General features: G+C 37.6%; 1 protein-coding gene across 7 annotated transcripts; it reads right to left on the bottom strand.

Moving 5' to 3' along the window:
* Positions 1–2,720: 2,720 nt before the first annotated feature.
* LOC131310451 (beta-1,3-galactosyltransferase GALT1) lies at positions 2,721–18,741 on the bottom strand. Of its 7 annotated transcripts, none has more exons than XR_009195216.1 (9): positions 13,559–13,702; positions 9,361–10,547; positions 8,362–8,591; positions 7,965–8,246; positions 6,146–6,274; positions 5,884–6,063; positions 3,484–3,591; positions 2,879–3,341; positions 2,721–2,846 (listed from the first exon to the last, which is right to left on the bottom strand). XR_009195216.1 is itself a non-coding variant. In XM_058337457.1 (9 exons), exons 3-9 carry the CDS (start codon positions 10,151–10,153, stop codon positions 3,132–3,134), a joined length of 1,932 nt encoding a protein of 643 aa, XP_058193440.1. In that variant the 5' UTR covers positions 10,154–10,547; positions 12,027–12,132; positions 13,564–13,716; the 3' UTR covers positions 2,721–3,131. The 7 variants fall into 7 exon arrangements, 5 of the variants coding, with proteins under 5 accessions (XP_058193440.1, XP_058193442.1, XP_058193443.1 ...); XR_009195215.1 differs by having other exon boundaries at positions 2,721–2,842; XM_058337457.1 differs by adding an exon at positions 12,027–12,132 and having other exon boundaries at positions 2,721–3,341; positions 13,564–13,716.
* Positions 18,742–19,807: the final 1,066 nt, after the last annotated feature.

Raw genomic sequence — 19,807 nt, 5'->3', positions numbered from 1 at the left:
CCAGAATTCCATATACAAAGGAGGGGGCCATTACATAAGTAACAAGATTTTGAAATTTTAATGGTCAAAGCATTTAAATATCTAGGTAATGAGCCCTTGTGGAACAAAATATGAATTATTGAGACGAAAATAAATATATCAAACTTCTACCAAGATAATGTGTAGTTTCAACCAATAAGAATACTAATGAACCTAAAAAAAAACACACACACACACACACAAAGGCCCAGCAAATAAAAAACAACTAAAAGGAGAAAAAATAAAAATTTGTCAACGCGTTACCTCAACCATGTAAATGTTTAAAATTTAAAAAAAATACTAGATAATTATACCAAATAATTATACACCTTAAAAACTTGTTAACACCCAATAACTGCTGCTAAAATCTTGAACCACAGACCTAATCACATTAGACCATAAAATTGCATTCATAGTTTTTGTGTGTGTGTGTGTGTGTGTGTGTGTGTGTGTGTGTGTTAGCTCAATTGACTGCCTTTGTTGCCAAAAGCCTTATTATTGTTTATTCTCCTAAATGGGGGTCTTTTGTTTGCTTATTTATCCCCTTAAATGGGCTACTAGTTGTGTTTAATGTGATTGTAGACTTATGCTTAACTTTTCTTTTCATTTTCTTGTTTCGGTAACTCTGATTTACTTTACCTACGTATTTACTTGTATTCTCGTACTATTTACAATACGAAAAATTACAAGCATGATTTCATATATCAGTCCTGCCATAAACCACCCCCAAATCAAGGCACCATGCACCCAATTCCGAAGTCAAATTTTCTATACCGAAAAAGTATAGGGTGTTTGGATGCCTCCTTAAGGCATTTTCACTTTTCCTTTTTTCTACTTTTAGTTGCTTGGCTCTTCCCTCCCAAAATGAGTTTGCCCAGAATGCATTATTGATTTTTGAGTTTAGAGAACAGAAGGCAAAAGTAAGGGGATTGAAGCTTTTTGACTTCTCTTTTTCACTTTTTTCTATTGTTTAATATAAAATACTTACAGAATGTATTCTGCACATATCTCTCAAACATTACTTTTATTGTAAAATACATTATGCACATATCTTTCAAACACTTTACATATTCATAATACATTCTGAGCATAATCCACAAGCCAAAAATGTAAAAAGCAAAATGCAGAAAGTAAAAAACTGAGTGTCCCAAACACCCATTTACACCTCCGTTGCCCTGCAATTTTAGTTGCAGGATTGCAAGAAAATATCTTCCTATCCCACCTCCCAGAATCAAGTCACCGTGCACCTAATTCCGAGGTCAAATCTTCTATATCGAAACAGTGTCTTTACCCAGCCTAGCTGTTAGAATGCATAGTTTTCCACACACCAAAGGATTTTAGGTTCAAAAATCAAAAAAAAAAAAAAAGAACACCCAAGGGATTTCGTCCATGGGATGGAAACAAAACATATCCAATGGACCTCGATCCAATAAGACCAAGAAAATCAATTCTGAACTCTGAAGTACCAACTTCATAAAATCAGAACGGAAAAAATGGCCAAGAAACCATTCAAGTTTATCACTTGTCTGATAGGGGGTGTTTGGGAGCCTACTTTTTGGCTTTTCATTTTCAACTTTTTGTCTTTTTGACTTTTGAGATTATGATCAGAATGTATTTTGTATTTGATAGAGTGTTTGGATGATATGTACAAAATGCATTTTGCAGCAGGAGTAGTGTTTGGGAGATATGGAATGCAAATGAATTATTGATTGATTTTTTACTATGTTGCCCCTGTTATTAATAATGGTTATAAATAATATTTTAATCTAATTTTTTTATGTTTTATTTTGAAATTGCTTTATTCTTCATTAGTGAAAGTCTCAAACTATTTTTTAATTATGTTTTTATTGTTTCAAGTATTTTTCACTCTTTCCTCCAACAATCTTTTGATTTTTAATCTAAAGTAACAATTAAGTTAAATCGAATAATTGCAAAATAACGAGCTTGTTTCCCATAAAAATTCTAGCTAATCAAAATCTTTCTACTCCAAGGAAAAAAAAAAAGAGGCCTCCACACGAAGAAGAGAAAACAAGAAGAACAGAAGATACCCTTTCATGTGAAATCCAATCAATCCCTAAACCAAACAAGAAGAAAACAGCAGATACCCACAAAACAAATCAATCCCCAAACCAAACAGTACAATGTCTAATTTCCAGAACAAAAGAAAGAATAGGGCACCCAAATTTTGACTAGTCTCATACACAAATCAGTAAGTGATGGGCGATTTCAAGACATTTAGAGATGGGCGAAGGTGAGTGTGTAGATTGGCAAACTTCTCTAGTCTTCTGCTCCTGGTCTCTCTTTGTGTTGTGTGGTGGAAGATGTGAGTAATAAAAGTTGCAGTGGAGAGGATAAAGTTCAGATGAGGGTTTTGAGGAATTATGGAAAAACAGAGAGGGTAGGGATGTAAAATTGTGTGGCTGGAAAACGAAAATTGGAAAACGAGAATGGGAAAAACTCCTCCTGACCTCTTTTTCTCTTCTCTTCTCCATTCTTCAAATTAGAGAACTCATTCTCATAGAATGAGTTTTGTGTCTTGCAGCCAAACACCCAAAATAGGAAAAGTAGAATTGGAAAAGGCAAAAATGTGGCTCCCAAACACCCCCTAGTCCATCACACTTCTCGCAAGGAGCGTCCAATAGTCAATCTCAACGACCGGAGATCTTTGCTTTGCATATTGAATGTTGAAGACCACAGTACAGTTCGATATAGAAGGGGATGCATCAAATAGAAGCTAAAAAATGTAATCAACATCGCTGTGTCGCCCTATGTAACATGCTATTAGTGATTACTCTATACAACGCAAAACTCTCTCTCTCTCTCTCTCTCTCTCTCTCTCTCTCTCTCTCTCTCTCTCTACACGTATACTACAGATCCACCATGCCGTGGAACTGTGGATCATCGTCACAGGTTCTAAAAACTAACCTACCTATACGATTCGCTACCTCGAATTCTCATTCCTACTTACAAAATGGTTATTACCACCTCCATATAACTGACGCCCCACTGCACCTTCTCTATCCCTGATCAGTTGAATCTCTGTTTCATTCCAGCAATCACTATCTCCCTGCCATGTAGCTACCAAAATCCACATGGATGTGTAACTACGGTAATCATTCGCCACAGCATTTGGCACGCTTTCCTTCATTAAGTTTCTGCCACAGACAGAGCATCTCCCTCGGACCTTGGTAGTGAGCAACAACATAACCATCTTTACACCCCTCGTTAAAGATCCTCTCGTCCTTCTCGTATCTTACTTTCAAACCACCCTTTTGCACATCAGCAATCCACATGCCCATTGCCACGTCCTCCAGTTTAAACATCTGTAGTATCAAACACGCATATGGGTAGACTTAGATATTCCAAAGAAAATCCACACACGATAAGAAGGGTTCCACCCTTCATAACAGAAAGAACACGAGGTAAATTTTAGGGAGAAAGAGAGAGGAGTACTATTTTCCTTACCTTCAAGCGGCCTTTTTTATGCTTCTTGCAGACTGCCTTTGCTATGTCACTTGACACAACATAGCCGGGGCCATGAGCAAAAGGAGGGTACTTCGCGTCAGCCCATTCCTTAACCGACATAGATAAGAGGGCGAGAGTGAGTGATTAAAAAGAAGAGATTCTTACTTGATTTACAGCTCTTCCATTATAACACCAAAAGTGAATAAAGAATAAAAAAAAAGAATAGGGATGAGCCCCACTAATAACTGAGTAAATCCCTCTTCAACAGGAAATTTTAAGCATAATGATGCAGGCGTGAGTTCAGGATTTTAGTAATTTTTACGTATGTTGGTCTTAATGTTATGTTAGAATGACAAAAATCATTTTATTTCATTTTCCTATTTAGGTTGATTTTATTTTTTTTACAGGTTTCTTGATTGACAACAATTAGATCTAGTTTATTATAAGGGAAATTTATAGAAATAGCCCTCCTAATTTCATTCGAGTCTCATTTTCGTCCTCCAAGTATCAATTGCAACTCTTTTGACCTTCAAGTTTGATTTTTGTACCAAGTTGGTCCAATTGATGGCGTCTCTCAGCCAAACTGGCTGAAAAAAATCAGATTGAGGGCAGACGTTATCAATTGGACCAACTTGGGATGAACTGCAACGTCCAAACCGCCATCAATCTGATTTTTTCCGTCCAGTTTGGCAGACATAAGTTATCAATTGGACCAATTTGGTACAAAAACCAAACTTGAAGGTCAAAAGAGTAGCAATTGATACTTGGACGACAAAAATGAGACTCGGATGAAACTATGAGGACCATTTATATAAATTTCCCTTATTATAAATACAATTGTAGCGCTTTAGGTAGAGTTTCACATTTTCATTAATTAAATTATTAAGAGTAGTAATCTCTTTTATTTCATATTGGAGGAGGAAGTATTACGGTTAAGTGGCCTTTTACATCAAAGATTATTTCGGATTCAATTGTGGATTGATTTACACCGCCAATATTTTTGTCGAGGAACCATCCAAAGGTGAAAAAGTTCCTTCATCTATCGGCACAAAATCTACTGACGAAGCCAATCTAAGCTCTATTATGCTAATTGGACTCATAACTCGAAGTCAAGTTGATGGCCTTGCACGTAGATCCTTTCATAAGTTGTTGGGTTTAAGCACTTGACGGAGCAAAAGAGTTTGGATGGGTCTGCAAGTGTGAGACCATGGGTTTGGAGCTTTGAGCAAGATGGATAAACTTATTGAAGGAAAGTCCATTCATTTTGCAAGTCTCTTCCTTGAAATTCATGTTTCAGAAAATTAATCGCCAGTACAAGGTGAACAAACGCAAGCATTTCAGGTTATTTCCTGCAATTGCAACTCGAGGACAACATTTTCTGAGTGGGCGAGAATGATGCCAGCATGATTTTAGGAATTATATATGCTAATTTTTAGTTATGTTGGATAAGTACAATGTCTGTTAATATTGCATGACTTGAATAAGTATATACCAAAATCACCTATTTCCTATTTAGGTTACTTTAATTTTCCTTTTCTAGCGGTTTCTTGTTTGACAACAATTAGGTCTAGCTTATTTGTTACAAAGAAGATTGTAGCCCTTCAGGCAACGAGTTTTAAGCTTTGATTAATAACTATAAGAGTGGTAATCGCACTAATTTTCCAAATTCTTAGGTATTTTGAGGAATCAAAAAATGATTGATGTCTTTATTCCAGCGTATCCTTACACTAAACAAGTTTAGAAAAGGATTTTGATCTATAAATGTATTTGAGACTCGTTTATATTTTTATTTTGGGGTCTTCACAAGCTTCCACTTCATCAAATAAGCTCGGTTTCGATGGCCAGTTAAGATGTCTCAACTCTCAAGGTACCTATCAGCTAAGCATGAATTGATTATGCATTTTCAGCAAGGCAAAATGAGGCAAGACAAGTTCAGGGTTCAGGCATAATTCTTACTTTTTTCTTACAGTTTACACAGTCGGCCTTCTTACAATTGGGAACCACGCATTTAGAATTAGCAGTTACCATATGGCTAGCCATCATCCGCAAGCCATATTTGTTTATTGACGAAATATGTGGATATTTTACATTACAGTTCGGACAAAATGACGCAACAATTTTCAACTGAATGTCTTACAAATACTGAGACAAATGCAAATAACTAAGAATCATTCACGAACTATAAATCATATGATATCCCTAATTTCTACTTTATATGTAGCATTTGATACTATGGTTCAGACCATAATACACTACAGTCAGTCAAAAAAATTGGTTTATCCTGTATCTGGGAGTTTGATTTTTCTCAGAAAGGAAATAAGAAGCAAGCTTACTCATTCCAAATAAAATCCCGCCAGCAGAAAATGAATCGTAAGTATGTTAAAGTTGTGAAATAGGTACCTCATTGGTAATATACCACTTGCTATCAGGATTCCGATGAGGTTGGGAATCTGAATTAATGAGACCATAAAGCAACCCATGAATCACATTTATCCTATTTAAAGAAGCCAGCACTTCATCCACCCGAACAAATGAATCATCGTCAGTTTTCATGACAAACTTCGGGGAGACCACCTCAGTCTGTCCAAGAGATGATATCAATAACGTTGAGGCAAACTGAGAATTCTCCTTGTTAGGGAAAATAGGAAATACAGCACTTTACCCCAAAGATGCAGATAGCTAGAGTCTTCCAGGTGATCAAGCTGTAGTAGTCTACAAACGGCATCAGCTGTATGTCGTGATATGTCTGTGCTTCATTCCAAAGCTCATCATTCACCATCTGGTTTCTATGCTGAAAATTGCAATACAACTCAAATTCAGTTACAGACAAGTACTTTTCATCTGCAGATTTTCACAAAACAGAGAAAGTAATAATAAGAACGACAAAATTCGAAGAGTACACAAGATAGGCAGGACTATGCTACAAGAATTGAGGACCTGAGATCAAGTCATGCCCTGGAGATCAGAAATTGCCCGATTGCAGATGCATGTGGAAAAAGGGCTACTAGGATTTCTAATATCACTCTACTGGACAGACTGAAACTGACAAGGAAAATGAATCTTAAATTTTTCACCCAAAAAAAAATAAGGAACCCTGCAGATCAGATCCTGAGGGCAAAAGCACCGTCTTTGTGTCTCAATGACTCAGTCGGATGGATAAATCAAGAAAACAGAGGACCCACACATGAGAGCATGTGCATAGGACAAGCTAAGGTCTATGGTCAGCTGTTAGCCCACAAGTGAGTACAGCCAGCCTATTTCTCAAAATTTGCTAGGGACCAAGAATTGACGTCAGATGTTAGCACCATTGCTAACTGCAGCTAAGCATCAAAGCAGCCAACACAAGAATTAACTGATAAGAGGTGCTCAGTAGCTAGTCCAATGGCTCAAAGCTCCGTGTTAGGTAAAAAACACTTTAAGAAAAATAAATGACTCCCATTTAATCCTAATGTGTCTGCTTTACCAATCTCATTCTTAGCTAGCTCCTGGCCTACTACACATGCTGAGGGCTTAGTTGCACAAAGCAGGAGAGGAGTGGGAGAATATAGAAGCTCCCAACGTTGGGAGCGTGTAAATATATTGGGGAAATAATGTACTCCCCTGTCTGATGGTGTTTGCTCATCTGTCCATTTTGAGCCGTCCCAATGTTTGCTTCATTTCCAAAAATAGCAACCCAAACAAAGAAACTTTCCTATTTTACCCCATAAAAAGTGTGGTCAGACTTAAATTGCATGGGTTTGCATTTGGTTTTGAAGGGGAATTGTAAAAATCTCAACAATTTTAAGAGGACTCCATAAAAGTGGAAACTCCATAAAGAGCAAACAAAATGGGATGGAGGGAGTAGCATAGAGTATTCACTTTAAAAATACAATCACTTTAGGAAGTAAAAATATGGGCCAAAATAACCATAAGTGTAAGAAATGGGCTAGTGTTACAATCTATGGTTTTCTTTTGAAGATAGAGTGACATGGGCTAGATATATGAGTTCATCAAAGACCAACTAATAAAGCCAAGTGGTAAATCCCTGTTTTTCTATACAAAGATCATACAAAAGCTCCCATCTTCGTAAGGAGCAAGCTCCCGTCTTGATGGTAGCAGGCTCCTGTCAAGCTCCTTAGTTGGAAAGTGCAGGAGGGGGCTCCCACGGTGGGAGTGGCACCACTTTAGGAGCTCCTTGCTATTAGTGAGGGGACATTGTCTTTCATAACAAGATGGATTTTAAATTGTGGGATTCCAACAAGCTACTGTGCTAGTTACTTATTACAAAATATGTCAAAAAAAGGTTGTTTGACGAATGACATTTCCAGGGAAGAACCTGAACTATTCTTATTGCAGTCACAGCACCACAAAAAACGAGTTATGGGTAGTGTTCTCTGCCTGTACACACAGTTTAGTAATTTATAAACGCTCACAAACCAAACCAAACCAACAAAAAATCACACAGCAACTGCACTAAAAATAAGGGCAATCGTAATGCTCACCAAACCAACAAAAAATCGCACAACAACTGCCCCAGACCGCACTGCAGGATACTGCATCCATGTTCTCCGAACAGCCATCCTACGTTTAAAATTGTTTGCTGTGGAGAAAACACCTACGAAGAGATCCAATGGCTTTCGATACGGAAGCGGTGGTGATATGAGTGCATCTAAGTCAATTATGTGGTCTGTATCTTCTGATGTTGGTAAACCACTAGCAACGACAGATATTAATTTAATGTCTCCTGAAATTCTTACTTCACTGACCAGCCATGGCTCCAAACTCTGAAAAGATAACCAGCCAAGAAAGCAAATAAATAAACCAAAAAAAGGAAAGGGGAACAAATATACATCTTTGCAAAAAAACTAAATAGCAATCGATTAAAGAGGGAAAAATTACTTCGCGAACAGTAAAAGATGTAATATGCTTTCCGTCGACTGTCATCTGGATTCCTTCTGTTCCCACTCTAAGTGTTGCAACAGACAGATAACCCTGCTTGAATGGAAAATATGTTTTTGTTTTAGATCCGTCGGAGACAAACTTTCTCGAATCATTGGAGTGTGTACCAACTGCCAAGACCCGGTTATCATCTTTTCCCACCATCTTGTTGCACTGTTCCAACTCATCCACTGTAACATAAAATTAGAAGACAGTTATCATAACTTATTCAAAACAAAACACAGGAGACGTAACAAAGAGAAGCAACTGCAAAATTGATCCAGGCAAAACCCATCAGAGTCCATAAGATTGTGAAGACGGAAAAAGAATACTATGAGATGTAAGAGAAACATATGACTAATTCATCCAGCAAATGGCATTTGCATATACATATAAGCTATTAGCCTATTACCCATTTGTCAAATCCGCTCAAATGCTGTGAAGACGGAAAAAGATTACTATGAGATGTAAGAGAAACACATGACTAATTCATCCAGCAAATGGCATTTGCATATACATATAAGCTATTACCCATTTGTCAAATCCGCTCAAATGCTCTGAAGTAAAGTAAAAATACTAGCTTTTAAGCTAGCACTAAAAAACGTAAAATAAATAAAACTACTCTGCCATTTCAAATACACTGCCAACATGATAGGTACAAAAGATGGTTAGGCACCCCGAAATCTTCTACCGTCTACCTATGTTACAGACCACCGAGTTCAATCTGAATTGCTACCTTCTTTTTGATAACGGAATGGCTACCTTCAATAACAAAAATTTTCATGTGATTTCCATAAAGGAAAAAGGACTATCTCTGACTATAAAGAATGAATCCCTTTAAATGATTCTACGCAACATGCAGGAAATACATGTCAATTGCATCTCAATTTAGGAAGCAATAATGCCGCAAAAGTTCATTGTCACCGAAGAAATGGAAAAAATTACGACAGGTTGCTCTACCTTTCTTAATCTTCTTCGGGTCAGGAGAAGGGCAACGCTCCTCTTCACCCCAGTCATGAGCAGCAGTCCATGTATTTTGTACAATTACAGGGCCGTCAGTTATCTTATCACCATGAAGCCTAACATTGTAATGTAATATAATGGGTGGATCTGACTCCCCTGGAAGTAGTTCCCCAGTAAGGTCAATCCGAAAATTACCAAGAAGACCACTTGGAATGCCAATAACCGTAATGGAAGAACCCTGAGTCAGACCACATGGAACCTGCAACTTAAAACCACTATTATCAAGCCCTGTGGCATTCATTTCACTCAGAAAATGAGGACATTGTTTCTCTTTTCCTTTCCTATGGAAACTTTCATTTCCATATGCAAGCCTTTCTGCTTCAACCGAAGCCATAAGGTCATTCCAAGCATGTCCAGCTTCCTTAGTTGCCTTTATTGCATTAGGTAATACATGAGCATTTTCTATTAAGTGTTTCAGATGGTTCCATGTTTGCAAAGTTTGCTTCCCTTCATTGGAGAGGTTTCTCTGAGCAAAAAGAGCGGAGATTATGGTATCGGCAGGAACCACCTGAGAACCATTCTCTGGATTCTGAACTGCAGGTGGAGCTCCAGAATTGATCCATTCAAGAGGCTTAGTTTTATTGGGGGCGAAGGAACTTGTAAGATAATTTTCGCTGACAGGATACTTCGTGATTCCGTACCTCAGAAGAATGACCAACATAAACAAGGATGCAACTAAAACACCTACGTACCATTTCTTCATTTCTGATGAAACACCCTTATGCAGCATCAGTGGTTACACGTAAAGAAATAATAAATCACCAACTGCCATGCCAAGAAAGCTCCAATGAATCAGCCCCCCATTAAAAAGTCGTGAACACAAGGTGTAGTTTTACCATACAGCTGAATTTCCTCAGCGTGAACTGAACAAGATCCTAAATTCAAAAAACCCATTTGAACACTTTATGTTGAACATCCTAGATCCTACAATGCTAAGTCTGCTGTATTGAAGAATAACTACTTATGTTTTCTAGAATGGCTTTCCAGATGCAATATCCAACTCAATTGTTCTGAATCAAATGTCAACAATGAGATTCACAATGCATCCTCTGATGAGGAATATCTTGCTCAACCCTCCAGTCCAACAAACACCCTTCAAAGGTTTTCTCTGTAAAGTTCCAATCCTGTAAAGAGTGGACAACAAAAAGATACTTCCAGTCATAATAGAAACTTAGCATATGAAATGACAAATAGACTGCAAACAGAGTTGGATATCGACAATTAGTCTCTTCTAGTTAAACAAAGAAAAACAAACATGAAGAATTCACTCCTAAATGCTTATTTGTACCAGTTGAGAAAATAAGCCATGGGAAGGACTGGCTTAAGTACTCCTATGCTAACTTATATTAGAGACAATTGATGTTTCCCTAGAAAAAGGCAATGCCCTACATTTAAATTCAAGCAAGTTCTCACCGCAACAGCAACTACTGAGCTAGAGGTAGAACACATTCGCCTCCTTGATCCTCTTCCATTCTTCAGGTCCATACTATATTTGATTCTTTTCTTCTTCTTTTTCCTTCCCTTTTTTCCAATATCCAATATCTAAAAATAAGTAGGTTATTCAGCCATGATTTTTGTAAAGTACTTTGTGTTTGATAACCCGGTATCCAGCCCAATGAACAGACTAACCTAGTACCTATCCCACCATCTACTAGTAGGGGCCCTAGTTGTTGGGCCCAAAGTGCGCCCATGGATTTGGTTACCTAATGTCACGCCAAATGATCGTACCACTTGTCTAACTGCTTTTCCACCATCTCTCCTAAAACCAATCTGGAGAGATGGCGGAAAAGCAATCCGAAAAGTGGTATCAGAGCCAAAAAGTCATGGGTTTGAGTCGCGGGAGCGTCATCGTGAGAAAGGGATTGTTGGGCTCGGAACGCCCCAACGGATTTGGTTACACAATGCCACTCCCTACGACCGCTCTAATAGACTTGTGGGTGCGATATCGAATACCATGAAAAACTTAATTGAAACCCTCCCTAGTACCAATGGTTTTAAGAAATGGTTTTAAGAAGAGATGGTGGAAAAGCAGTCTAACACTATTTAAAGCCGGGCCTTCGACTTGCCCAACATAGAAGCATGGCACGTGAGTGGGAGCGAACCCCAGACCAAAGGCTTCTTGACACCCCTGATTGCCAAGAAACTACCATTGCGCCAACTCCTGGGGGTTTGATTTTTAAGATGTACTAATTTATCATATTCATTGGAATTGTACTGATCGACAAGTATAGTGCATTTGGTTGGATGGATCTCCTGTTAAGTGCTTGTAGGGTATATTTGCTGGCTGCTATTAAAGTTAAGTCCCTACACTTTCTTATGCCATACATTTTCTTTTGTTTACTCCTTTGCCAAGCCACCAAGCTGTGGTAATATTTAGATGTTCAGATTAGGTACACGAGTGACTCTAAGGGTGCTTGTTTTGAGCTAAATCGTTCACATCTTGTCTATGGTGATAAAAAGATAATTACTAAAAAAACTAAGAAGCTCATTGAATACTTGCGAACTTGAGCATCCATCAAGAGTATTAATGGATATGGTAACGTTGGAAAAAAAGAAACTGCAACAATGTACTTTAATGAACTAAAAGTGCAGGAAATTTGAACCAGTAGTGTGCGCATGTTTTGGTGCCAGAGAATTTTGAATCCCTCGATTTATTTTCAGGAAATCTTTTTCTTTCCTCAGAAGTTCAGTCTTCGAGTCCAATAGAATCTGTGTTTACAGGGGCAAAAAGGCAGTGAACATTGTCATAAGAGTTGCTAAATAAAAGCCTAGCAAATAATCAGTTCAAGCAAGGGCAGCCTAGACATCCGATTTCCTCATGGATCACTAAAGAAGCATTTATCAAAAGAAAAGCTTATACAACCAGTAGAAAGCTAGAAGCAGACAACATAATTCACTTTGAAATTCCACTTTTCATGTTCTTCCAAATGTTTAAACATAAAACCTAAATGTCTAAATTAAACTGACACAATACAAAATTAACTAAAAAAACCAACATGCAAAGCGGATGGTAAAATGGAAGAAACAAGTATATACCCTTAACACGATTTAAAAATCAAAAAGAAAATGAACAAGAAGACCTAGTAATACGCTAGACACTATTGTTCATAAGATCCACACTGGATCCCTCAAAATCAGGTGGAAACTTCTTTTACCATTTGTGATAACCGCGTGTCCAGGCCAGCCTGCGCGCACCTCGCCTAATCTCGGGGCCTTGTAGTTAACGACCGGGCAAATCTCTAGTGGCCCCAAGGTTTGCAACGTTTGGCCTGTATAAGATTCGACCTTGCGACCTCCTGCAAGCAAGCCCTTTGGATAAAATTAGGGGTGCAAACAAGCCAAGCTTCGTAGTATTTGAGCTCAACTCGTTTACTAAACGAACCTAAAACTCGAGCTCAAGGTCGGCTAGTATGCAAATGAGCGAGCCGTTAACGAGCCGAGTCCGACTAATTTACTTAATGAGCCTCTTTTGAACAAGTCGGGCTTTTGAGTGCCGAACCAAGCTTTTGAGTGTTGAGCTCAGCTCGGTTACTAAACGAGCCTAAAACTTGAACTCGAGCTCGGCTTGATTACTAAATTAGTCAAGCCAAGCCTTCACAAGCCGAGCAACCAGCTGCTCGTGAGGAGCTCAGTTCATTTGCAGCCCTAATTAAAATCAAGTGGAAACTCTGGGACGACCTACAGAATTTCTGACCGAAAAAAGTCCTTTCGACTACAATTATTTTCAAGCAGGAAAAAAAAAAAAAAACAAACAAACAAACAAACAAACGAAGGTCCAAATTACTAAAAATAAAACTATAATAATTCAGCCATAAAATTCCTACAAAAAACACAATTATCCACTTAATTTCATCCCATCGCACTCCACAACTCCATCGCAGCATTTACTTCGCATAACATCACCGAATGCAGTAATTTGAGTACGAAAACAGTGTCTAAGCCAGATCGGAACAAATCGAACTGATAATCAGCAACTAAGTACAAATGCGTAGCTTCTATTTCAGTGAATTAACAAAAACACAAACAAGTGCAAACAGCAAAAAGATAGTACCAAAACATGCAGTAGAAAATAAACGCTGTCAATTTCAGCAAAGCAAGCGGTTGTGGAGAACGGAAGTTACGGAACAGAACGGACCTGACCTTGTTTTTTTTGCTGGAAGACAGTTTCGTCGGAATGTGCGAGAAAGCGTGGGAAAGAGAGAGAGAGAGAGAGAGAGAGAGAGAGCAGGAAAGTGCTTGGGGAAGAAAGACTTTTGGGTCGTTTGAACTTGAAGACTACGCTTGGAAGCGGTTGGAACAAGACTAGTAGAAAACCTGGAACGCATTTTTTGAAGGCGAAAAGTTTAATTAAGCGGGCTAATTACACTAGCCTACCTGGGGTTTCTGATAAATACATGGAACTGGTTTACGGTTTCTGAAATGATACTGATCGCTTGGGAGCGATGTCGTTTAAATGGAGTAGTAATGATGGGAGCTTCAAAACGAACCCGGGGGAGGTGTTGTACAACACCGTGCTGTGCATTCTTCTGTGCATATTTGGGCCGTCTATTTAGCAATTCAACGGTCCAAATTTTATCTTGGCAATGAACGGCTTGAATGCTCGGACGGTGGAGATGAGATTTTTTTTTTTGATCCGGTGGAGATGAGATTTGGACAGTTAGATTGCCAAACAGATGGCTGCACATCACCATCCCCAGGTTTGGAATATTGTGCAGAGTATGGTATCTCTTCTATTAACTAATACGGTAGGTGTTCGTATTGATGAAACTTTAAGCATGGTTGTGAATTTATTGTTGTAAATTTCTTAAGTGTATGTGGTGCATAATTTAATTATTGAACTAGTCTAGTTGATTAGTATTCTCTAGCTATATTTAAGGATTGGATAATGCTACATCATTTCATCTCACTAAGGAAACAACATTAGGCATATCAACTTCTATGATTCTCTAGCAAGTTAGCTTTAATGAATCGTCTACTATTTTTAGTATCACCTTGAAAATAAAAATTTACTCTTTTTTTATTAGGTAAAATAGTATGGCTCTACTAAAATGGCCGATATGGTACCAGTTTCCTTTTGAAAAGTTATGTACCAGACCATACCCAAAGGTGTGGCAAGATATCCACACCCTTTCTTCTAAATTCACACACCAAATATCTTATTATGACCCCTTCCTCATCTTACGTGCATTTTTAACTTCGCAGCAATATAAATGTTCATATACTTTTTACAGAGTAAGTTGTAATGAGATTTTAAGTGTAAATTTTTAACTTTTCTAATTTTTGCTTCGACAAAAAAAACTACTCTAATTCATTGAGACGTCATTCAAGATGAGAAGACAATAGAAAAAAAAAAAAAGACAAACAGAGAGAGATTTGACATATAAGTTTAAACTTGATAAGAGAAGAATGAACATAAAGATATGAAATGATCCATATATAGATATACATAAATAAGAATTCAAGGGATGTCTAAAACAAATGAGTTGCAAAAGTACTATAAAAGCAGCGCTTTGATAAGATGAAATGGCAATGTCCGAATTCTTTGGTCAACATTTTATGGACGGCTCGTAAACGAAAGGAATTAAGATGGCTGTTGAGCGAGATAGGATAGCCTCTCATAATCCCATCGGAGGTGATAAAATCGTTCTTTGGGAATTGACCTTGCCAACTTGGGTGTGGTAAAGCTTGCTGCACGGAAGGGAGGTGCTGGAAAAAGGGCTTAGATGGCAAGTGCAGAATGGGGAGTCTATCAACTTTTGGGAAGATAAGTGGATTTCGACTTTGATAAAGTTCAAAGTAGCAACTCCAAAGCCACAAGGCTGTAATGTTTATGTGGTGGCTGATGTCATAGATCAAGACAGGGAGATTTGGAGAAGGGATGTGCTAAAGGAGACTGTTTCTCAATAGGAGATGCTTGCAATCACTGCCATATCGATTTCGCAGTTTAAAAGAAAGGATTCTCTGGTTTGGCACCATACTAGAGATGAAGTTTATTCTGTCAGGTCTGGGTACCACTTGGCTGTGCAAATGAAGGGTAAGGATCAAAAGAGTCCCTCATCTTTCTTTATTCCAGATAAGAGTTTATGGGCTGTAATTTGGAAGGTGGATATTCCATACAAAGTGAGACATTTTTGGTAGAGGGCGTGCAGTAACAGTCTTGCTACAAAGGAAAACCTAGTGCGTAGAAATTGTGGATCTTCCAGAACTTGTCCAATATGTGGCAGATTTGACGAGACTATCAAACACTTGCTATTTGACTGTAACTGGGCTAGAGCGGTGTGGTTTGGATGCAATGTTTGCCTTGACGTGGATCATGGTCATCCGGTTTTTGTTTTAAGATGGACTTCACAAGTGATGGAAATTTTGAAGGGTGCTCAACTTATGGGGTTTCTTGGAAAGGTGTTAATGATTGGATGGCAGATTTGGAAGGCAAGAAATGACTTCATTTTCGATAGCAATCCTGTTGATCCTGAGATTACCATGAGGAGGGCCGTTGAGTCACTTCGTGAGTACTCAGATCTTAGGATCCCTTTGATGATCCATAGGGATAACCCAACAGTTGAGGCCGTTAATGCCCCCTGGAGGGCTCCGGATCATGGTGGCTGGAAGATAAATTGTGATGTAACTATTAAGAGAAATGGAAGAGATGTTAAATGTTCTGCAGTCCTTAGAGACGAGTGGTAAATGCTGAGATTTCCTCCTCGCTACATGGTGAACTTCTTGCTATTAGGACCACGTGTGGAATGGTCAAGGCATTGGGTATTTGTGGAGCTCTCATTGAATCGGACAACCAAATGACCATCAAATTAAGTGTTTCTGAGTTGGTACCCCTTTGGGAAGTCATGGCAGTGGTTTCGGATATCAGGCAGCTTTACCAAGAATGAGGGATTAAATGTGCTTGGATCAAGAAAGATGCAAATGGCCTGGCTCATGAGGTGGCTTCTGAAACTTTGAAGGGTTCTTTGCCTGTTAATTGGGTGTCCTCCCCTTCCCTTAGTATCTTTGTTGTTTTATCTAGAGATATTTCTCTTGCTTTGTAGCTTGTTTTGGGCGATTTTGATTATCAAAAAAAAAAAAAAGAGTAATGTTTGAGAGCCTTTGGTTTTCTAGTCGATTTTTCCTGTTTTTACGATACAAAAGAAAAAGAACTTTAGAAGGAATTGAAGGAGTTTGAAATTCAAACCTCGAATGTTATTAGATGAAGAAAGAGGGTTAGCATTCATAATTCTATAAAACTTCAGGGAGAGGTTGATGTAATAAGCCAAAACAGCTAGAGTTTGATTTGATCTTTATTTTGACGTAATCGAGTTTTTTTCCCTGTTGACAAAGTCCAAGAAGAGTATTTTATCTTATGGTTCGCACCGTAATTATCCAGTTACGGCGTGATCGTCACAGCACCGTTCTCACAGCCAGATCTACGTGGGTCCATGCATGATCGACGTCAAAAGATTTGGCTGTGACCGTTTGAAATCGCAGGGAGCTTTTAAGTTAGCAGTATCGGATCTTTTGGTTGTTTATGCTGGGGCAGGGCACTCGAAGACGGCTGCGGTTGATTATACTAGTAAAAAACTATGACTTCGTTTTGTTTATGGGGAAATACTACACACACATACACATATATACACACACATACAAACCGAAGCAGGGGCACGTGCCCCCACTTGAATGCGTGCTTCTGCTCAAAATTAAAATTATTTTTTTGTATAAATTAACATAATTATAAAAGTGTGCTAATATATAAACATACACACTTGCATATATCTCGAAAAAACACATACAAAATTAGTTTTATGTTTGAATTTCATCATATGGTGTATTTTATACTTGTTACTTTATGAGCCGTTTGTCTATTTGGAGCTATTCTTTCTTGATTTTCTTTATTTTTAACCGTTTGAGAGAAATATGTAAAACAAAGTCATTAACAAAACTAGAAACTTGTCGATGTTCATTTAAAACATATTTTAAAAATTTTGTATGAGATTTTGTGCTCATTTTTTTTACCTAATTTAACTTAAAATATGCATTATAAACTTTTGTAGTTAGTAATACACGCCTTAATTTTGTACGATCTTATTGTGGTTGACTATAAAAATAAATTTTTACCATTATGATTAACAAGTGCCCCCACTACACTACATTCCTGAATCCGTCCTTGCACATATATATGTATGTATGTATGGGGCCGGATTCTGTTTTTTGTTTTTTAAAGTCCCAGCAAATGATCGGAGCCGTTTAATGTGTTTGAAACATGTTTTAAACGCTTAGATCAACTAATTGTGATATCGGTAAGGCCTTGATGAGTATTTATCCCTAATTTTGACAATAGGGCTTACCGGTATCAAGATGAGCTGATTTTTAACAGAAGTTATTAAAAATGGTTGGGACTCTAAAAACAAAAGATGTCAAAATAGGTGTTAGCGGATCCGGCCCCTGTATGTATATACACAAAACAAAAACATACTGAAAAATTCTCTGTATATAGTTAGCAAACCGAACAACCACAAACCAGTGTCGAATCCAGATCCGAACAAATCACGCTGAAAAATCAACAACGAAACGGTATTTTCGATATTTTAATTCAAAAATATCCGCTATGTAAGACAACTCTTTTCCTTTAAATCGGTTGTCTAAATGGTATTTTCGATGAAATAAGTGCTATTTTGGCGTCTATCAACAACAAGAAGCAATAATAATAGCAACGCAAGATAACGCACAAGCTGAATAATCAAACGGGCACATATAAGCGTTATGCCTGCGCGGAAAGATTTCTATATTGACTACTATTGATTGTTTTTAATTTGTTCTTGTTTCTTCTTTTTTTGAATTGTATTATAACACCCTCCCAACCCACCCCCAGTACCTTACTCCCTCTCAAACTTTCCCTCCTCAATTTTATTAAAGATTAAAAAAATCAAATTTCAGGAATTTAAGATTGAGGGTTTGGAGGCTCGGAAGGCACTAACACATTTATAAAAGTGTAGATTGATTGAATCAATTCAATGTGTTTAAATGGAAACAAGTGCATGCAAATAGCAAAATATATTAATTACCCAAACGAAATTGAAGAAACCATGCAGTAGAAGAAAAAAAAACACATTAAAGTTGTGGAAAAAAGTAACTGACCTTATTTTGCTCCGAATGCAGGAGCGAGAGAGTGAGAGAAAACAAGTTTGGAGACGATTATTCGATCGTTTGAACTTCAAGTCTACGCGTAGAAGCGATCGAAACAAGTAGAAACTTGGAACAAATTTTGAAGGAGGGAACAAAAGTACGAGAACAAATCAATTAGCAGGGGTAGTTATACACTGACCTTTCTTTCGGGTTTCTAACTAATACATGAACTCTTTTATTTTAACACTAGTAGCGACCACTTAGAGCAGGTCCACTCATTCATTCCAAATGTCATTGTCAAGGTCATTTTTTTAACACGCGCTACATCGTCAGAAAGTCATAAATTAAAATACAAATACTACTGCACCAGCTCGATGCCATTTGGCGCAATCAAGCGGTTTAGATAAAGTGACAAGCTTGACAAGTTGGCCAAATTCAGTAGCACTGATATGACAAGTTGGCCAAATTCAGTAGCACTGATAGCATTGCTGAAAAACTAACTTATTCCAAGCTAGAGTAAAATATTTTTGTCTTTATTCAAAAAAATTAGATTTTGATCGTAATTTTTACTTTTTAAATTCTTCTTATCATGATGATACAATAATCTCCAAAAAATTGACGAAAAGTTAACAAAAACGAAAAAAATTTGAATAAAGACAAAAAAAAAACAAACTAGTTGACTTATGTAGCCGAACTGGGAGCACCATTCCAAATGCAGGGACAAATTTTAGAAAACCTGACATAGATATTTAATTTTGGTAAAAATAGGAGGAACAATATTAAAGAATATGGAATCCTTTCCTACTCCATATATGGACATACATAAATAAGAAGCCATGGGTGGTCTAAAATAAACGAGTTACAAAAGTAAGTACTATGACAGTATAACATGGCCATGTCTGAATTCTCTTGTTTAACTTTTATTGCCGGCTCATTAATATAAGGAATATGGTATCGTAAGCGTTGAAATTGACAAGATAGCCATCGTGATATCATCGGATGAGAAGTATCATTCTTTGGAGGTTGATCTTGCCAGATTTATGGTTGAGAGACCATCATATGTTTTTTTTTTTTTTGAAAGGGAGACCATCATATGTTTAGTCAGTTTTGTTTCTACAATATCAAAAAGAATTTAAAAAGGGAAGGTGTTTGAATTTTCTTAGATGAAGAAGGGGGCTTAGCGTAATTCTACAAAACCTTCAGGACAGATTGGTGTAATAAACCCTAATCAAAATTACTTTAATCAAATGAGAATTTTGTTTGGAAAACTGAT

This window comes from Rhododendron vialii, chromosome 12a, assembly GCF_030253575.1.
Source record: "Rhododendron vialii isolate Sample 1 chromosome 12a, ASM3025357v1".
NCBI classification, from domain to species: Eukaryota; Viridiplantae; Streptophyta; class Magnoliopsida; order Ericales; family Ericaceae; genus Rhododendron; species Rhododendron vialii.
This window is presented reverse-complemented; position numbering and strand designations above follow the sequence as displayed.

Coding starts and splice junctions, on each gene's coding strand:
- LOC131310451 (XM_058337459.1), bottom strand. CDS start 10,153: ATGCTGCATAAGGGTGTTTCATCAGAAATGAAGAAATGGTACGTAGGT. Junction 8,247..8,361: donor CATCTTTTACTGTTCGCGAA/GTAATTTTTCCC, acceptor TTATCTTTTCAG/AGTTTGGAGCCATGGCTGGT. Junction 6,064..6,145: donor TAGCTATCTGCATCTTTGGG/GTAAAGTGCTGT, acceptor TCTCTTGGACAG/ACTGAGGTGGTCTCCCCGAA.